The 21,799-nt window shown below is 43.8% G+C and overlaps 1 protein-coding gene across 4 annotated transcripts in view; it reads left to right on the top strand.

The window, feature by feature from the left end:
• qkib (QKI, KH domain containing, RNA binding b) overlaps positions 1-21,799 on the top strand; it is a 119,466-nt gene that overhangs the window by 70,059 nt on the left and 27,608 nt on the right. For all 4 annotated transcript variants that reach the window (XM_077247050.1, XM_077247052.1, XM_077247048.1 and 1 more), the window contains exon 4: positions 3,779-3,922. In XM_077247050.1, coding sequence (XP_077103165.1) covers positions 3,779-3,922 — 144 coding nt within the window. The remainder of the gene's footprint in view (positions 1-3,778; positions 3,923-21,799) is intronic.

The following is a 21,799-nucleotide window of genomic DNA, read 5'->3' as shown; positions in this document are numbered from 1 at the left end:
AGTTTGTAATAATAATAATAATAATTTGTTACATTTATATAGCGCTTTTTCTGGGACCTCAAAGCGCTTTACATATGAGGGGGAATCTCCTCAACCACCCCCAATGTGCAGCATCCACCTGGATGATGCGACGGCAGCCATATTGCGCCAGAACGCCCACCACACACCAGCTTACTGGTGGAGAGGAGACAGAGTGATGAAGCCAATCAGAATGAGTTTGAGTCCATTCCCCTCTCTTCATATCTGTCCTCATACTGTCTTATCTAAATAAAGGCAAAAACAAACAAATATAACTTTAAAAAACCTTAGTTCATATTGCAGTTACATAAGCCGTAACTTGATTTCCATAATCCAATTAAGCAAATATGACAGCTGTCATATCCTAGTATACTCTGAATTCTAAACACGAATGTTATTCTGAATGCTATGAGATAGAGATGTTTGTGAAAGTTATGGAACATATTTTTAGAACTGTTTAAAAACATTAAATCTAAATTGTGTTATGGGACTTTTTGGGTTTGTATTGTTTCTTTGCTTGTTTTTTCAAACAGATTTCCCGTTCCCATCTGCAATTGATCGGACAAATAGTTAGTCCCTCCCCAAACTCTCAACACTGGCTGAGCCGACGTTGCCATATTTGAAAAAACAAAGCCATGTTTTGAAGACTCACAGTGTTCATGGAAATCAACCTACAAACTGTTTACTTATAGCTGTCACCACACATTAAGCCGTAATATGAGAATGTTTAAACATCAACAAAATTACACATTTCAGCCTTTAAAGAAATGAACATGAATCAATATACAGATGGCTGAAAGCACTGCAAGAATTGCATTTTTTTGTGCAGTTGTCAAGGACATGAATGAGAATTAATGAGTTGATTAAATTACTGTGAACTACTGTGATGTAAATTATAGTACTACTAGCACTGAATTGAAATCCCAAGAGGAACCTTAAAGGGTGAACCAGAATATAAACCTTAATCAGAAAATGATTTGTATGTAAACATGGTCACTGTGGTGAAATATACCTCATTACACTCCCCTTTACTCATCTCTGCATGTGCCATCGTCCTCTCCCCCCCGAGTCGTGATATTAGTTCCCAGAGCCTTCCACCGAGGGGTCGGCACTCCTTCAGAGAGGCATTAATGCCTCGGGACGGATTACAAAAGAGCAGGACAATGGATTTATGGACATTGATTACGCTACAGCTCAGAGACGCCACAGAAGGGGAGAGAGGTGTAAACAAAGGTCTAGTCGAGGGCCTCGCAGTTGGACATATTTCCTGCGTCGGACGTTGAAGGAGCGTCACCTGGGCTACCAGCCTGTCATTGCGGGAAAAACAAGTGTCTCAGCTGTATCTTACCCTCAGATAAACTGACACATACATGCTAACACACACACACCGCTGCTGCTCCAGTCCCTTCTGGCTGTCTCTGCCCAGTGTTATTGACAGCGTGGCTGTGGGTGGGTGACAATCAGCCTCAGAAGATCAATTTTTAGCACTTGTCACAACTAAGGAAAGCCAAGTAAATCAGCCAAGCGAAACCAAGAGGCCGAACAAAAAAGGAAAAGGAAGTGACCTCATAACATCCAAGCCCCAACGTCCTGAATGATAAATCATATTGAGTGTGTTGGGCGATACGCACCCCTGTTTTCTCCCCTTCATCACTTCGCACTGAAAGGGGCAACAATGGATCCTTAATGAAAATCAGCAGGCAGAACGCGGGAACATAGACGCAGATGCTGATTGCCATCAATTTCCCATTTGCAGTCACGGGGAGAAAAAACGAGCCCTGTTTGCATATCTGATTATTGCATAAATCAGATCTTGATTTTTTTTTCTTGTGAAATCCTACAGGAAAATTAGAGAAATGGCAAATCAAGCCAAAAGCAGACACACAAAAGCGGCAGCGTAGGAAAAGTGTAACGAGCCCCTTCAACTTAATGTGTGCTGGGTTTTTATCAATTAAGCAGTTTGCCCTCAGCAATCTTCAACGCCTTTTAACCAAAAGTTTCTGTCATACATTTTGGTTTTTAAAGTCTCTATATTTCTGCTCCACTCGCTGCACCAAACAAAACTGCATATGATTTTCTGAAAAAACTGTGAGTGATACTTCCCTGTCCAAATTTGTCATCATAATGCTGGGGTTTCCAGAGCATTATTATGCAGTTGCTATTAGGTGTTGTGAGGGGTTGCTATTCTGTTACCACATGCTTTCTAGGTGATCGCATACTGGCCCTACTAATGTTTCCAAACAGGTTTCCAGAACACTTCTACTGCTCCTCATCTGCCATTGGTCTAACTAAACAGATAGCCACGCCCCCAACTCACTCCATTGGTTAAGCTGCTGTTACTGTGTGCTGGTCTAGATTCTCAAACAAACCGCAATGTTTTGAAAGTGCCTCAGAGCCATAATGTGTATGTTTTTCAGCTAAATAATTCTACAAATGACTTACTTATATTTGTCTCTGTATATTAAGCTAAGTTAAAAGCATATTTAAAAAAAAAAAAGTTAAAAAAAAGCTGTGAGCACTCCTGAGCTGTGACTCACAGCAGTGAACTAGTTTTGATTTGTTGCTCATGCTATTGTTGCCTCTCTCTGCTAGCTGTGAAGCTTTTGTCACTGCCTGTCTGGAGACTGTATGAATTTTACTTTTATAAAGACGCATCTCACAGAGTGACATGTACATATCCTGACTTCTGCTTTGGTAGAGCACAGTAAAACAAAGAAGCAGCTTCTCCGTTTTATTTTTACTTTCACATCCTCTCTGTTGCAGTCTATGTTTTTATTAGATTTGCTTTTGCACTTTGGTGTATCAAGGTCTCAAACCCCAGAGCAAAATGTGGGAGGTGAGACAAGCCCCAACTTTCTTCTTGAACTTCATCATATCCAAAGTCCAAACACACATATACTGTATTTGTGGTGAACTCAGTGAAAACATACATCGTTGCCAAGGGGTCAAGAATTATGTCCCAAATGACGCACTATACACTATGCACTTATACTATGCACTCTATGTACTCTACCTAGTGTATGAACTTTATAAATTTTGTCATCATGCATTGGAGTCTGACAGTCCCTGATTACAGTCCCCATTAATTTTGCAACCGTTGAGAGCATGAAGTGTTCAACATTCCACACTTTCATTTTTTTCAGTTAATCAAGTATATCATCCAAATATTTCAAGTGTACTTTTTCTTTTTGGAATTATCAGGCCCCGTTTACACCTGATATTAAGATGCGTTATCGTCAATCAGATCACAAGTGGACGACGCTAAAAACAGGTGTAAATGGAGTCTAAAACTTTTGAGCGTTTCCACTTCCCACCACTTCTAATCGAATTGCGCTCATGTGGTCGAATGTGTTCAAACAGCCACAAAAGACGCCTATTCACCGCCTACTGAACTAATGTGTAAACATTATGGGAGGAGCACTAGCCAGACGGGATTCAAACTTTGTTGGCTGAAGACCCAAGTTTGGTTTGAAGACGAAAAACATACCAAGCACAAGCACAATGGTCTTGTTAGCCAGTGCTGGTAGATGCCATAACTACATCACCAGGGAAAGAGCAAAAAGCATCTTTCTCCAATAATAGCTACTCAAAAGTAACCTAGTATTCTGAAGGAAAAAAACACATTTTTGCACAAGCAGCAGGCAAATATTGCAAATATGTCTTAAAATCAAGAAACAACATTATTTGAACCCCTTCTTATATGCCTCCTTGATTGTGCTTAGTATCAGTCTATCTAAAACTTTCCCCTCTCTCTGTCCAGGAGGAACAGAACCGAGGCAAACCCAACTGGGAGCATCTGAATGAGGACCTCCATGTGCTCATCACGGTGGAGGACGCCCAGAACCGGGCTGAGATCAAGCTCAAGCGTGCAGTGGAGGAGGTTAACAAGCTACTCGTGCCTGCGGTGAGTACCATGCTCTTCTGCTTACGTACTTCCTTTCTCTTCATTCCTGTTGCAAAGCTCTTAAATATCACACGCATCATCATGCTTATTCAGGCTCTCTGATGTCATATGTGTCGAAAGGACAGGAAGTGTGCATCTGTGGTTACATGCCACAGGCTTTGTTTAGGTTTTAAAACCATTTTCACACAAATAAATTAGCCAGTCCAAACATCAGTACAGGTTCTGTTCACAACCTGTGTGTGCGTGGGCGACTTTATGGTGTGTCTCCCTCCACTGTTTAAATACTCCTAATAATTAGTTTTTCATGCACTATATCATATTCAACTCTCTAAGTGCAAATATCATATAATCACCATCACTTGCCCTTTAAAACCAATCATCACTGGTTGCTTTACTGGACACCAAAACAGAAACATTCCAGACAGATTCACTCAGCAAATAATGCTGTTTCACTCAAAATAATTTACATTTGAAATTAATAAATAATTGTCATTATTATGCGACAAGCACCCACACTTCCCGGTCCATCAGACAAGCCTTTTTTAGCGACTAAGCATTATACACAATAATATTTGTTGTTGTTGTTTTTTTTATTATTATAAAGTGATCCCTATAATTTATAGTGAAGAAAAATATATACATTCTTATTTACAAAAAAAAAAATTGAACTTAGAGGTAAGAGGTAATACACTCTCAAACATATAACCTATAATATAACTGCTTGAATAGACATTTCTCCACATAAGAAATACTATTTGAGACTGATCTTGCATTTGCAAGTTTTGATTGTACAAATTACTCAATACATTTGCTTCACAAAGATGCAGTACGTGCCATGATGAAGGAGATACTGCATCTTATAAGAAAATCTGTGTTCTTGTATTTTTAACATTTGTGTATTAGTAATGTTCTAATATTAGTAACAGTATTGTCATCTATCCAGAGCACATTAGAATGTGTGAATCTATGAGTGTACACAACCCCTAAAACATTTTCCTCTTTCGTTTCCTTTCTTTTTGGTGTCACTTGATGAGTGGGAAGTGAAACCTTTTCCAAATGCTCTGCTGAAAAATGGGAAGTGCTGTGCAGGGCCGTGTGGTTGAGTAGTCAGTCACTTGGGACATTCTTTATGAGCTAACTGTTGCATCATTGTCAATAAACTCTTTATGAAAGGGTTGGAAGAACAGGGTCAAGTCAGTCTATGTGGGCATAAATTATGGTATTTAAGGGTTGAACACTATCGCTTTGATAGTTGGTTTCTGTTTTTTTACAAGCAAATGGGCCGATTCTGCTACTTTTCTGCCTTTTTTTAGTATTTGTTATTTGCTCTATAACATGCCAAACTAGTCTTAGACAAAAAATATATGTAGCCATGTGAAATTAGAGGCACCACTGCATTTTAATTATGATCCAAACAAACATGCTACTCACATGTAGCATGAGCAGTTGTTTTTTATTTAAATTAGATTTAATCATAGGATTTAAGACACACCTGTGCAAAACGAAAAAGGACTGCTGCATTCACTCTCTGACAGTAGGTGGACAGTAGCTTATGGAAAAGCAGTGGTTTCTTTGTGTCGCTTTATACAAAGCAGCGCTGCGTTTATAAACACGAATTTATACGGAGATAAGAGGAAAAGTAAATGCCATCGAAACTTTTATGAAGAAAATCAGTTCCCTCCGGAGATACATTCATATAAACTGCCAACCCCAATTAAATTTTTAGATTTTTCTTCCTATATTTCAAGCATGATGAACAATGATCTTGCTGTGCCTGTTACAGGATTTTCCCTGCTGGCGCGTCTTTGTTCTCCTCTTTGCGAAAACGGCCGGTTGACTGGTTGATCTTTAGAAAAAAAAGTCGCACCACAAGAATTATTTGCACTCGCTCAAATGCTCCCAAATATATTTTGAGGTTGCCCAGGCTAAATTTCGGGAGCGTAGCCTATACTACCAAAATGGTCGCAATTTTGAGCCTTTGCATTGCATGTCACTCACTTGGTGGTATGACGCTGCCTTAGATATCTGCATATATAGAGAGCATTCTTAGCAAATAAGCACTAATGTACATTATAATACACAGCTAATATCGAGCATATAGATTCCAGAAATTTTCATTGTATTGTTCTCTAACTCTAGTGTTTTAAGGATGTCACGTGACCCTAAAAGTATAGTCATGTGTGGAGGAAATAAGTGCATTGATGTTAATAGAGTATGAACTGTTGTAGACACATTCCAAGGCTCTGCGAGTCTGCTAAAAACTACTGCATGACCAGCGAGTCCTACCTCAGTGATTTCATTATCCATGGGGCTTTAATGACGAACACAGCTGCTCAGGATTCAGATGCTCACTGCTTACTCAGTTCATGTTGCATTGTTACAAAATGTAATATAGTTCCTCATTAAATAGTTACTAGAAGAGGACTTCACCGCAAACCATGAGACTGGGCCTTGCTCAAAGTGACATCATGCATGAAAGTTTGCAAAAACATGGAAACTGTGTTATTATGGTCAGTCTAGCCTAATCTAACCTAAGGTTTTCTATTATTGTGTCTGTGATTTAAAAACTCTGGCATTTTACAAAGTTGTACTGCCTGGTATGAATTTTCAAGCGTATGATTGATTGTTTCTTGCTCTTGTCCTACAAGTGTACACTACATACATGTATGCCACATTAAAAAGAATTGACATAAATATTGCTTATGATGTGGCTTGCTTTGCTGTATTAAGACTGTGGGGTCTATAACTGTACTAATTATGTTATTTTGGCTGAGCCTTAATGTAGTGGGTTGTATTTGTGCATGTGACATGACTACTGGCTCATACCCTGGGTCACGTCCTGATCCCATTCCCCTTCTCGCTCCATCAACGGTTAATTCCAAGCTCATACAAACTTTAGTTATCACCAAAGTGGTTTACTGGATTGGAGTTTTTATTTTAAGTCATTTTTGTTTTTAGGTGTATCACAGTGGTCTTAAAATCTTACGAGTAACAATGCTAGTTAAAGACTTTCATGCCAGTTTACAGACAGAAAGTATATTATGTGGCCGCCGGAGGAAAGATTATATGTTATTGCTTCAGTTGGCTGTCATGGCAACTTCTAACATCTTCAATAAGCTCAATGAGAACAGTCACGCCTCCCCAATCAGTGGACCTACTCTGTGGGTGCACAGACTATATACAGATATCACTGAGACATCGGTGTTTAACCTGATCTTCCATCTAAGAGCAATTCCCTTGTGTGGTAGCTAACCCTCAGACGACCCAAAGAGAGGCCAACCCTTCCTTATCAATCCCAGCCCTGCTACTGGTGTGTGTGATGGCCAACAGTGGCCTCCCACATCCCAAGGTAAAATCCATTAACACCTCTGTGTTTTCCTACAGGGACTTTTCTCAGTCAAATAGATAGAGGGAGGGATTTTTTTTCCTTTCTGTTTGCACTAAGATATCAGCCAGTAGTGTTCTGCTCGAACTTCTGTAAAGATCTTAATAATCCCTGCTGAAATTTGCATACTGATGGATCGCATTTTGTGGCATTTGAGCTGTATGCTCTGCTTCTCCACATGTGGGTGTTCGTAGGAAATGTCCTTCTACACAATATATATATATACTTTTGGGATGTATACTTTATTATATATACGTCTTTACTTTCGTTTTTGTATTGTTTTATTTTGTCATTAAAATGTATTTGATTGTTCGCCGGTTCTCGCCTCCCTCTTCCCATAACATCTGAACTGTGTTACACTGGTGCCGAAACCCGGGAAGAAGGAGATGCCTTTTGAAAAGACTACAATTATTCAACCCGCCAAAGTGGCTAGTTGGAGTGACTGTATTACCCGCCACGAGCAAAATCCACCCGCAGGTTGGCGGGTGTTAATGTCAAGCCCTTTATTTATATATATATATAGATATATTATAGATATATATATATAGATATGTAACAAGGTTAGATGTTGTGGGAAGAAGAGGTGGGAACTGGCGAACATTCAACAGCTTTAATGATAAAATAAACAAATGCAAAACGAAAGTAAAAGACAGCAGCCCCTCACAGACGACTGCTGTCACATAAAATAAAACATAACATAAAATAGTCCAGGCCTGTCCTCTCTTGTCCTTCACTGTCGTCGTTCCTCCTTTTATGCTTCCGCTCCTCTGTGAGAGATACGAGACCGGTGCGTCACGCAGGTGGCGCTCATTAGTAATCACGCCACCGGCCTGCTCGCCACAGCAGTATATATATATATATATATATATATATATATATATATATATATATATATATATATATATATATATCAGGTGAACGCAGTCTTATTATAAAGCATGTCAGGGGGTCACTTGCTTGACTGGCGGTCTACCTTACTGTATAAAGCTAGCAACCGAGGCACATTATAGTAGCACACCAGGAGTCGTCAGCTTGGCTTCTTAGAGTCATCTATTTTAAATCATCATCATTATCTGCATCACCACCGTTGCTCTCAGCATCATAATCAGCAGCACTGGCAGTAGTGGCAGCAGTTGGTGTGGTGCACTCAGGAAGCCAATGACCAGCAGGATACTGCTAACACAGTCAAAAGCAATTATCATCAATGGCTTTGTGACAAATATATAAAAGCCTTCGCTTCACAATTGCATCTGATTGTGCTGACTGAGGCAAGGTCTCACCAGACTCCCCTGAGCTCCTCTGTCTCTCAAATGCAGAAAGGAACGCTCATTTACATAATACCTACCAGTGGTAGCATGCTGCTTTTTTCCATACAATGAAAGTGAATAGCGACTAGGGGGTGTCAAGCTGAAAAAAATGTACACACTATTCCAAGTCTTTCTTGCAATGATACATCTTGATGTACCATATTTGAACAATGAGGCCCTGTTTACAGCTGGTATTAAGATGTGTTTTGGTGGATCGGATCACGAGTAGACGAGGGACACATTCCCGTTTACACCCGGTGTTTTAATCCGTATCTTTTGTCCACTTTCGACCACCTCTGTCCTGATTTATTCGAGGGGAGGGTCTATGCTAGGGTACATCTATAGGCTTTTTCAGATCTTTTGATCTAATGGACCAAATAAGCTCACGCAATTTACATATGAACGTGACCGGAGATGACGGAAAAACATACCGAGCATCAGCTTTAGTTTCGGCTCTGACAGCCACAAGACCAGCCGAATGCTGTGAGTGTGTGTTAGAAATCAGTAATGCTGAGAGAAGCTTGTGCTTTTTGCAGAATAACGCATCAGAGCTTTTGGCTAGTGGGGACCCTGTTTTGAGTCTGACTTGGGTCAAGACGCTATTCTGGGTAGTAATGGTTTAGTAATGGTAGTCATTTCACATTTATTTTCCTGTCTCCACTCCTCTAACCTACAAAAAATAAATGGCAAAAAAATAAAAGTATAAAAAGCTTGGAACGACATAAGAATGAGAAAATTACAGAATTTCAAGATAGGTGAAGTATTCATTTTGTATTTTTTTAACCACAGAAATCTTAACACTATATTGCTTGAGATGGACCTGACTTAGGGTGTTAATGTTTATCTAACTTTATCTAAAAACATTCCTATTCGGCCTTTTAGCTGATTAAAATTCTTCGTTCTTTAGTCGCTTCCAGAAAACACCATTACATCACAATGTAACACAACATGTCTTTATTTTACATGACATTTAAATTCAACATCACTGAGCCCAAAGGCATCAGGCATCAGGCAGATCACTATTTATGAAACAGTTCTGACCAAGGCCAACTAAAATCCAACAAAATAAATAATGAACAAATAAAATATAAACCAACATGAAATTAGATCATTGACAGTCTTATATATTAAGAATATATTAAACCAAAAACATTCCTATTTTTTAGAAAGGATGTTAATTAAAACAACCATAGCAGGCAACAAGTTGATAAATTCTCTTAAATTTAAAGTTAAATTTACCGAATTATCCATTTGTTTTCTGACAGAAGCACATGGAACGAATCACCGCTCCACATTTTGATTGACAGCGTCACAACCCACTAATGACCGTGTTTACTCCTGTCCTTTTACCATTGGATAGGATTTTAAAAAACGCCTGCACTTCTGACGAAGCGCTGTTAAGTATAGGTGAAAAACTACGCCGCAAAAATAATAAATAAAATGTTTTCTTAAAAAGGCTAAAATATTTCTTAATATGATAATTAAAAACCAACAGACTGATGAAAATGCAGGATATTTTGTCAATATGCGACGTGCGGGACAAGGGGTGAAAATACTTTCTACTTTCTATTTGGTCAGCTGTAAATGGCCAGGTTATAGTTACTTTTATATCCAGGATGGAAGTTAAATGAATCTGCATGAGAGAGGGCGATCTTTAATGTAAACATGTACAAATTGCATGTTCCTAAAATATGTTCTACTCAAACTGAAGCTCTTAACCTCCTACATGTCACAGATAATTCATATTCCTGGAAAACAGACGTCTCATGTCACTTCACTGTGAGTATTTTCAGCTATGCTAATCTGAACTATGACACACAACTTTTAACGCCAAATTACATGCACACCCTGGAGAAAGCTAATTTCAGAGAGCATTTTAGGGCCTTTATTTAGAACGTAAGCCGGTAGGCAGCATCTAAACCTGTGGTGAGGTGAAGCGCTTACTGCTATCTGTTATTGCTCTCAACGTTCTCACTCTGTTTCCCCACCCTGTGTTAGTGGTAGCTAGGCCTAAATGGTCATTGCTGAAGGGACTACTTTAATTAAAGTCCTGTCTGTCAGCCGCCCCTCCGTGGCTCCCAGCCTAAAGCCATGACAGATAGAGGCAGCTCTAATTGTCAGGGCTGGAGATAAAGTGAAATTTGAAATTGGGTGTGGAGGGACTACTACCACACAATGCACACACACACGCACACACACATAAACCTCCCCTTTTTGGCCCATGTGGTTGCCAGCTGTGCCAGCAGTGGTGTTGGAGAAGAGGTTAAGTAAACAGTAAGGGCCAGCGGGGGCCAAAGTACCCCAACTCCCGTCTACCCATCACAGCTCAGATTAGTGCACCCTGTCAGTCAAGACGTCCTTCTCGGGTACTGTAGTTCCAGCTCGTACCTGAATCCCAACGTTTTTGGTCCATGTGCTTTTATGGGTGTGTGATTGTTGTGTGTTTCGTGGTGGTTGCTAACACAGTCATCACTATTACTGTTGCTTATTGTTTAGGGGTGTCCAATCCTGCTTCTGGACAGCCACCTTCCCACAGAGTTTAGCTCCAACTTGCTCCAGCTGGAAGCTTCCAGTAATCCTGAGACCTTGATTAGCTGGTTCAGTTGTGTTTAGTTAGAGTTAAACTCTACAGGAATGTGGCTGGACTGGACACCCCTAGTTAAGAGTGACAGATTTAAACAAATCCCTATCCCTAAGTAATACATTTTGGTTTGTAATCCATCCCAAAATACGGATATGAAAAATACCTCAAGTCATGTGACTTGTTGAAGAGATGTGTGCATTTACTTTTCTTAGATACAGTGGGTGAAATAATCATGTAGACTTATATTGAAGGAAGGAACCGTCTCGGGTTACGACTGTAACCCTCGTTCCCTGAGAAGGGAACGAGACGCTGCGTCGAGGATCGACACATTGGGGAACACCTTCAGCGTGACGCGTCTGAAGCCTGTATGGAACTAGTCCAATCTTGATTGGTGCTGCGTCATGACGTCAGCCGTGACGTCGCATGTGACGGTGAGCGGAAGCTATAAAAGGGAACCGGATCATAACAATGACAGCTTTTGATTGGTCGAAGCAAGCCTTACTCAGGAGCGCTAGAAGTGTGGCCGAGGGACGCAGCGTCTCGTTCCCTTCTCAGGGAACGAGGGTTACAGTTGTAACCCGAGACGTTCCCTTTCGAGGGAACTCGCGCTGCGTCGAGAATCGACACATTGGGGAACGAAATGCCCACTGCGCCACACTGAGAGAATACGCCCTGGTATGAAGCAAACTGGCACACTCAAGACGAGAGAACCCGTGAGCCCGGTGTAGAGGGCAGATCCAAACTGTAGTGTTTTATAAAAGTGTGAGGGTAAGACCAGCCTGCAGCATCGCAGACCCTTTTGGAGGGAAACTCCTGCTAGCAGAGCCTTAGAGGAAGCCACTCCCCTAGTGGAGTGGGCTTTAAGCACCAGAGGTGAAGGCAAATTACGCACCTCGTAAGCTAAAGAGATTGTTTCCACTATCCATCTGCTAATAGTTTGTCTTGAAGCAGGTGACCCCTTCCTGGGGGATCCAAAGCACACAAGTAGCTGGTCTGATTTCCTCCATCCCAAGGTTCTTTGCATATAGATCTCTAGGGCTCGGATCGGGCACAGTAGATGTAACTTCGCTTGCTCATCCGACACATGCGGTGGAGGATGGAAGGCCTGGAGAATTAAAGACCGTGCCACATTTGACGGCACCTTAGGCACATAGCCAGGTCTAGGGTGGAGAATGGCCTTTACCTTGCCGGGGGCAAACTCGAGGCAAGAAGGAGCGACAGATAGAGCCTGAAGGTCCCCGACTCTCTTTAGGGATGTGATGGCGAGCAGGAACGCTACCTTGAAAGACATAAATTTCTCAGTCACCTCATCCAAAGGTTCGAAGGGTGCCAGGGATAACCCCTCAAGAACCACTGCCAGGTCCCACGTGGGGACCCTGGACTGGATGACAGGCCTCATCCTCTTAACTCCACGAAGGAAACGAACTATAAGTGGGTGTCTCCCCAAGGTGCCCACCCCTAAAGGCGTGTGGAAGGCAGCTAAGGCCGCCACATAGACCTTGAGCGTGGACGGGGAGAGCCCGTCAGAGAAACGACTCTGGAGGAACTCCAGCACTGAAGCCACAGGGCAGTTAACTGGGTCCACCTGATGTTCTCTGCACCATAAAGTGAATACATTCCATTTTAATGCATAAAGTTTCCTCGTGGAGGGGGCTCTAGAGTTTAGAATGGTCTCGACAACCTCAGTTGAGAGACCGGCATTCAAGAATTGGTCCCCCTCAGGGGCCAAACCCACAGTTTCCACAGCTCTGGTCGAGGGTGAAATATTGTGCCCTCGGCCTGAGACAGAAGATCCCTCCTGATTGGAATTTGCCACGGAGGGCCTGCTAGAAGAACCATAATGTCCGAAAATCACACTTGGGCCGGCCAGTACGGGGCTACCAGGAGTAAGCTGATCCCGTACCGCCGAACTCTCTCTAGAACCCCTGGGAGCAGAGCGGTCGGGGGAAATGCGTACAGACGTTGCCTCGGCCACGTCTGTACCATAGCATCCAGTCCGAGAGGAGCTGGATGCGTAAGGGAGTACCAGAGAGGACAATGGGTGTTCTCTTGAGAGGCAAACAGGTCCACTTCCGCCAGACCGAACTCCCTCCAAATCGACTCCACCACCTCGGGGTGGAGTCTCCATTCCCCGGGCCTCAGCCCCTGCCTCGACAGGATGTCTGCTCCCCCATTGCGGTGCCCAGGGATATACATAGCTCTGAGTGAAAGAAGTTTTCCCTGGGACCACAGGAGAACCTGATGCGCCAGTCTGCACAGAGGGCGCGATCTCAGGCCCCCCTGTCGATTTATATATGAAACCACCGACGTATTGTCTGTTCGCACTAGAACATGATGGCCTCTGAGGCCCGGAAGGAAATGTCTGAGGGCCAGAAATACTGCCATCATCTCCAGGCAATTGATGTGCCATGAGAGGTGATGGTCCCTCCAAGTACCCCTGGTGTAACGGCCTTCCATAACCGCACCCCAGCCCGTGAGGGATGCATCCGTGGTCAGAATTCTTCTCTGACAACGTGCCCCCGACACAGGGCCTAGGGACAGGAACTCTGGTTTCTTCCACCTGACCAAGGAACGAAGGCATCTGCGCGTTACCTTGATCGTGCGAAAAGGGTTGCCCCTCGGGGAAAACCCTCTGGTCCTGAGCCACCACTGCAGGGCCCTCATGTACAGCAGACCAAAAGGAATTACGTTGGATGCCGCTGCCATAAGGCCCAGCACCCTCTGGAAGTGTTTGACAGTGATGGTGTGGCCTAATTTGAGACTCGTGACTGTGTTCAAGATGGTGTCTACACGAGCAGGAGACATCCGTGCCCGCATCGTGACAGAATCCCACACTACCCCCAGGAAAGTGGTTCTCTGTAGAGGAATTAAAGAACTTTTCTTGACATTGAGTCTTAACCCTAAGCACCTTAGATGGCTTAGAACAACATCTCGATGTTGAACCGCCGTCTCCCTTGACTGTGCCAGAATGAGCCAGTCGTCGATATAATTGAGGATGCGAATGCCTTGAAGCCTCAGAGGGGCAAGGGCAGCATCCATGCATTTTGTGAAGGTGCGAGGTGACAGTGCTAGGCCAAATGGAAGAACTCTGTATTGATACACTTTTCCCCCGAAAGCGAATCTTAGGAACTTCCTGTGTTGGGGAAGGATGGAAACGTGGAAGTAAGCATCTTTCAGATCTATTGTGACAAACCAGTCCTCGGACCTGATCTGACTCACGATAAGAGGTATAGTCAGCATTTTGAACCTGTATCTCCTCAGAGACCGGTTCAATACCCTTAGATCCATTATAGGTCGTAACCCTCCATCCTTTTTGGGAACTATGAGGTACCGACTGTAGAACCCGGCTTCCCTTTCTTGGGGAGGCACCTGTTCTATGGCCTCCTTTGCCAAGAGGGACTGAACTTCTTGCTCCATAACCTGACCCTGCTGTGGACTGACCAGTGTGTGAGCCTCCCCACTGAATCTTGGTGGACGATATTCGAACTGAATTCTGTACCCCTTTTCCACTGTGTGCAGGACCACTGAGATATATTTTGAAGGCCCTTCCAGGCGTCTAAATAATCTACTAGGGGGATCAGCCTCTCGAGACTGACCTCGGGTGTTGTGTTTGAGATATCGGTGACCTGAAGCACTTGATTGGCAGGAACTAACTGACATAATAATTTTTCTGCAGGCCTCGTGAGAGGGAACGCAGTTGACAGGGCCGCAAAGTTTTCGGGCGGACACTGCGATTTGCGTTCGTTGAAAACCGATGCGTCCCGAAGCGCACGTAGCGGCGGGAAGCACACATCGATTTCCTGAGGGTTCCGCGAAGGAGCGAGATGTTGTTGCTCGATCACGGGGGGGACCGCCCTCAGAGGCCTGCGCAGCACGTCAGGGCCTCTTCGTTGAAGCCTTCCTAGCCTGGATGACAGTCCTCAGATCTGCCCTAGGTCTGGAAGGCTTAGATTGAGAGTGTTGCCCCTGGCTCCAGGCTTTGTTCGGGGGAGCACGAGAAGCAACACTCTCTTTCTGCTGCTGCTGGTGTGAGGAGCTGGCGGAGGCCTCATGGGACTGCCCCCTGGCAGCAGACCCATGAGACTTGGAACGACGGCGGGGGATGAAATGCCTGAGTGCGGCTGACTGTCGTTTCGTCTCCTGAAACCTCTCGACGACAGTATCAACTGCGTCGCCGAAGAGGCCAGAAGACGAAATCGGGGCATCGAGGAGGAAAGCCCTGTCCTTCTCCCCGATGCCCGACAGATTCAGCCACAGGTGTCTCTCCGTGGCTACCAGTGCTGCCATAGAGCGGCCAATGGCGCGGGCCGTCTCTTTGGTAGCACGGAGAGACAGGTCGACCGAACGACGCATCTCCCTAATGTCGTCGAACGAGACCTCCCCGCTGTCGTCCACCTGCTTAAGGAGTTCGGCCTGGTACGCCTGCAGAAGCCCCATAGTGTGCAGGCACGCACCAGCCCGACCTGCCGCCATATATGCCTTCCCTACAAGCGCCGAGGTGGTACGGCAGGGCTTGGAGGGAAGCGTCGGAGCCCTCAGGGACGATGCAGCATCGGGCGAGAGATGGGTTGCAAAATTCTCTTCAACCCGAGGCATCAACCCATAGCCCTTCTTCCTCGACCCCATTACGTTGGAATATATATGCACATTGGGGCTAGAGAGACGAGAAGAGAAGGGCTTGTCCCACGATCTCGACTCCTCGGTGTGGAGATCGGGAAAAAATGGGAGACTCCGACGTGAAGGTTGTGGCCGGGCTTGCAGGAAGCGCTCATCAAGCTTGCTTTTATTCGTCGCTTCCTGCTTATCTGGGGGCCATTCGATATTTAATTTACCCACAGCCCGGGTCACAACCTCCAGCAACTCCTCAAAGGCAGGTGAATGTGATGATGGAGTTTCACATCCACCTGCCTCGATGTTCAAACTATCTGATCCCTCAGAACCAGATAGCTCGAACATCGGGTCCCTCTCGCGGGCGGAAGAAGCCGCTGGGCGGGCTTCCACCTCGCGAGCGAGACCGTGGGAACTGGCCGATGAATGTTGAGACAGGGCCGAAGCGGTCTCAACATCCTCAGCCAGATCCCTTTGCGATCCCCATGAATGCAAGCGCCGCGCCGCCTCGACAGACGCGGGACCTGATCCATGGGGAGCGCGTGCCTGGCCTGATTCATCGAACAGACCGAGGCGGGAGCGGAGCGTTCTCAGGGGCAATTGATCACAGTTTGCACAGACAGCACCCTCGAGCGCTGCCCGTGCATGCTCCGCTCCCAGACAAACAACACAAAGCACGTGAGTGTCACCCTCGCTTAAATAGCGTGGACAAGGGGACACACACTGTCTGAATTGTTTAGCCTTCTCCATCACAAAATACCTTTTACAGAACAAACAACACCAAATAAGACTCACAGTTTGACATAGACCGCTTGCTGAAGAACAGAAAGCTGTCATTGTTATGATCCAGTTCCCTTTTATAGCTTCCGCTCACCGTCACATGCGACGTCACGGCTGACGTCATGACGCAACACCAATCAAGATTGGACTAGTTCCATACAGGCTTCAGACGCGTCAAGCTGAAGGCGTTCCCCAATGTGTCGATTCTCGACGCAGCGCAAGTTCCCTCGAAAGGGAACCAATTATATCTAAGCAACAGAGTATCATAGAGACATCAGAGTGGCCAGTAAGCAACCCATAAATCAACCAGAAACTAACCAGAACACCCTAGCTACTACCTAGGATTTTGGGAAACCACACATGTAAAAATTTAGTCATTGGACTTTTTGGATCTTGATCCTTGCCTGTTCTTTCTCCTTCACACATATCCACATGCTAATGTTTTGAGATTCTCAAACTCTTTTTGCCTGAATCACCCATTGGCACATGTCCACGATGGGATTGTGAGCCCCACGACTGCTGGGTGAAACGCTTAAGAGCCAATATCTAGGCGGGCTACGCACAAGTTCTGTTTGGGGATTCCCGTGACGTGCTCAGCGAGCGTTAGTCACACATAAACGAATCTCTGCCTGCAAGATTGCACATGGACACCTTCACATCTTTGTAAGAATTTGCAGAAGCAAAGGTGCTTTATGGGTGAGCAGAGCCAATGTTGCTGTTTGTGACTGTGATTTTGTTTAGGAAGGCAGGAGAATGAAGGGCCCAGTGGTTTGTGGGAGGTTCCATCTGTTCTCTTCATGGCACAATAGGCTCCCTCTTGCATGACATGTTTTTCTGCCTCTCGCTGTTTCTCTGAGTGCTCAGCACTGGTGAAATAGAGAGAGAGAGAGAGGGGTTGAATAGAGCTCATGTCTCTCTTTGCAGTAATAAGAGTGTGTTGCCGGCAAATCTCTTGCTCTAACAAAGACATGTCGTATTCATTTGTGTGCATGCACATTGAGATCTCGAGAAATGACTGCACGTTTTTGCATATCTTTGTCTCTGCAGGTGCACATACTGCTTCCCTCTGTCCAAAGGTCTCCTTTGCATCAGTAATGTGACTTTGTATATGTCGGCGGGTGTAACTCTGTGTGTGGCTACGGTGTACATGTGAACGGCAGGTCACATGATTGAGTAGTCATCCATGTCTTTGAGGCAGAGAGAGCATCAAAAGGCTCTTTGTTTACAACTGGATTGTGGAAATCCTGAGCGGGCTCTTTGGCCCTACAGGGTTGGATAATGCTCCCAGTGGGGCTCTTTCCCCTTCCCCTCCTCTCTCTCCTCTGAGAGAGTCCAGCATCTTTTCTCTCCCTCTCATTCTGGTCTGTTATCTCTCTGTGTGTCCCTCCCTCGGTCTCTCATGATGTTATTGAGTAACACTTTGTTTTGGAGCTAGTGTTGGTACAGTTCAGTTGCACAGGGAATAAAGGCTAGTTGGGGTTCACAGGGCAGAGAGTGCATTACCGTGGCAACTGTTTGAGAGGCCCCATCCACAAAGGAGAGCACCGGGTCATGTGACTGTACTACAGAGGGGCTTAAATCATCCACCAATCTCCCCTGCTTTCAGATTTTCAGCTACTTTAAATAACAAGCTCGCTCATTCATGAGACCAGATGGAATCTGCAGACTTTTTGCAATGATTTGGAGGGGAAATATGTGAGTTACACTGAATAGATTTTAAAAAATGCCATTAAAAGTTTTTGTTTGTTTGTTTGTTTGCGAATCCTTGCCAACCACACAGAGCAACACTGACACAACCATTGCCATGTGTTTTAATCTGGACTCTTGGTCCAGCTAATGGCAGATGGGAGGAGTGTATTAACCTGTCTGGTGAAACTAGTGGCCCTGAAATTACATGCATCACTTTTAATCAATGAAAATGCAAGAGACATATTCCCTTTTATGAATGGCATGTTCTTGTGAATTCTACAGTACATGTTCTTCAGAGTTCTGGGTGTACAGATTATGTGTGGACCCACTTATGTCCCTCTCTTTGCTACCTCTCTCTCTCTCTCTCTCTCTCTCTCTCTCTCTCTCTCTCTCTCTCTCTCTCTCTCTCTCTCTCTCTCTCTCTCTCTCTCTCTCTCTCTCTCTCTCTCCCTTTCTCTCTCTCTCTCCCCCTTCCCAGTAATGACACAGTAATCCCTGTGTAAATAGAGGGATAGAGTAAAGATGCAGACTCCATGGTCGTTCAGAAATCTATCCCGCTTCTCTGCTCCGCCGAGCTCCAATAGAACAGCTGCTTCCCTCGGGCACCACGGAAACGAAATGTCACGAGTGAAATAAAGGCTCCCGTTCTGAACGTGTACCTTCTGTCAGCAAACGCTACTTTTCTCCAACACTGCACTTAGTCTTTAATACCATGCTTGACTTTGCCAACGCTGGGTGGCCTTTTCTACTGAGAAAACGCAGAAATAATTTTGTGTTGTCATCTCCGGAGCCTTTTGCTTTCAGTCTCCGACTTCCCTTCACTGCTACAAGGCTAAGGAATGAATAGGACACAATATGATTGTTGATCGTGAAAGGGTATGTGAAAGATTGGCCTTTGTAATTCTCTGGTTTGATTCTTAAGAATGCCTTAAGGCCAATGCCAACAGAGACCAAAGGAAAAATGATTCAAATTAAGACATATGGAAGATTGTGTATACGGAGCACATTTGGGAAGTATTAAGCCTAGCGAGACATTTATGTAACAGCTCTATACTGTGTCAACAATGCCTCTATCGTATCTATTGTTATTCTCCTAAGGAAAGAGACCACAGGAGTCTAAGCTGGAGACATTTAACCAATGCTCTCAATCTCATTGCTTTCTAGGAGAACCAAATACGATATTAAAGGGAACTCATTTGTGATTTTTCTTATCAAGTGGTTCAAGTTGGTTTATTACTGCTGTAGAATACCAGATCTTTAGTCGGTGGTTTTGATTGGGCTTAACAATGCTCTTCATTCAAACGAGAAGATCCTCCTCATGCCGATGTTTAGGATTTGCATGCAGCCTGAAGATGAATAATACAAGAACACATGCATTTTTAAAGGCCAAAATTACTGAAATCTGTTTTTCAGGCATTCTGGGACAGACGCGGATGCTCTGTGGGAACTGCTCTGCTGGAGGATGAGAAAATTCTGTGTGATGTTGAGGAGCACTTTCACTCGTCCTCTCTTTCTGACGCCTTTTCTAATTCCCCCGTCATGTCTTTGACTTTGTGACCAGCCTTTTTCTTGCAGTCCTCATTTTTTTGCATGTTGTGAGAGATCAAAGCTGCCTTTTATATGAACAGAGATAAGAGGGCTGTATTGTTGTGGAGAGATGGCTAGTTGCAGGGTTACCGGGTAAGAATGTGTGTTTTGGAGAAGGAACGAAAGTGTATGTGTGCTAAACAATCAAAGTTCTCAACGTTAAAGTGAGTCTTGGTGAGCTCTCTCTCTCTCTCTCTCTCTCTCTTCTCTCTCTCTCTCTCTCTCTCTCTCTCTCTCTCTCTCTCTCTCTCTCTCTCTCTCTCTCTCTCTCTCTCTCTCTCTCTCTCTCTCTTTCTCTGTCTCCGTGTGCCGTCTCCTCAGTTCAAAGCCAGTTTGATGTATGAGACTTCCTCCTCCTCCTAATTGCACCTCTTTAATTCCAATGAGGAGGATGCCTACGCTCTGACAGCTAATCACTGACACGGCCCGCTTTACTCGGCAGTTGGGTGTACTTGTCTGTTTCAACTGTGTGTGTGTGTGTGTGTGTGTGTGTGTGTGTGTGTGTGTGTGTGTGTGTGTGTGTGTGTGTGTGTGTGTGTGTGTGTTAGACACGTGTACATACGTGTGCGCTGCCTTGCATTGTCTGCGCTAGAGTCTCAAAGTCTCTTGCTGTGCTAAACCAGCAAGCACAACAGCTGGAAGGACATCGTAACACTTCAGCATCTGTTCTAATGTACTCAGGTAATATCTGGCTTGCCATTAAGCCCAGCAAACAAATTTAGGTTCTGGGAACGTTAGTTTTTGGTTCCCAGAACGTTCCTAGAACTTTCCCTTAACGTTAGGGGAACGTTCCCGGAACGTTTTCCTTACGTTATAAAAATGGAACCTAAAAATAACCTACATGGAACGTTCCTATAACGTTCTTGTTTGGTTCCCAAAAAAATAACCTCATGGGACTATTCGGGAACGTTAGGGGAACGTTCTGTGTTTGCTGGGAGGCTACTTAAGTGGTTTGTTTTCTCTGATAAGTGTGCAATAAAAAGATTTCAATATGATCTGAAATATTTCTCATCATATTCTTACAAGACCAATTTATCTGAGCTATGCCACGACGTATAACTTGGCCCTATTTGTTTCCTTTATGCAAATTCCTGTTGTGTGCAACTCATTGGTACATGTCATTCTTAATTTAAACATTTGTCTTTGGAATGTTTTATCAAAGCAAATTTTCTTTTCAGCTCATGTGACAAATCCATCTTATTTTTCAAGCTCCTCCCTTACCATCTGTCTCCAACCAAAAGTCACCATTTTTCACAATCCAATTCATTTCTGCAGGTTCTCATTTCCCATCCTGTACATGTTCACGTTGAATGTCCTGTTTTACCCAGAAATACATGAGATTTCTTAAAATGAGTAGGACACAGCATTTCACATTGACTTTAATAGGGCTGTCTTCTGCATCTTTGTAGCATTATTCATTTTTCCTGAAGTCTACTTACTGTATGTTAGTCAAGGTTTCGTAATTTAGTTTTACATGACGTTCCACCCTCTTGTTGACCCTTAGAATTAAACTGACCATCATTCATGTGCTTATGGTTGTGTCATCAATACTATGATGGCTTTTGAATGGAATTAGGAGGGAGTTTTGTGTTATCAACATTACAGTATCCTTAAATTGTACTTTAAAATATTTGATTTCATTTAGTTTAAAAGGAAAATCATATTCATCTAGATAATCATCTCCTAAGTGTAACTCTCCTTTTCACTGTCCTTCACAGTCTAGTAAATGACAGAAATGTTTAGCTTGATTAAATGATTTCATGTTTGTTTTTCCAAGCAAGACAGGTTGATTAAAATGACAAATTATAAATAAGAGTTTTAAATATTAAAGGTAATTTTAAACTTGATTGAGGAGCGCATTACATTGCCTGTCATCTCGTACCTTTATTCCGCTTTCAAATCATGCCGAACAGAATTGAAGTTAATTAACATTCTGA

This window comes from Siphateles boraxobius, unplaced genomic scaffold, assembly GCF_051911475.1.
Source record: "Siphateles boraxobius isolate OS27281-9 unplaced genomic scaffold, OSU_SipBor_1 104, whole genome shotgun sequence".
In the NCBI taxonomy this organism is placed as follows: Eukaryota; Metazoa; Chordata; class Actinopteri; order Cypriniformes; family Leuciscidae; genus Siphateles; species Siphateles boraxobius.
This window is presented reverse-complemented; position numbering and strand designations above follow the sequence as displayed.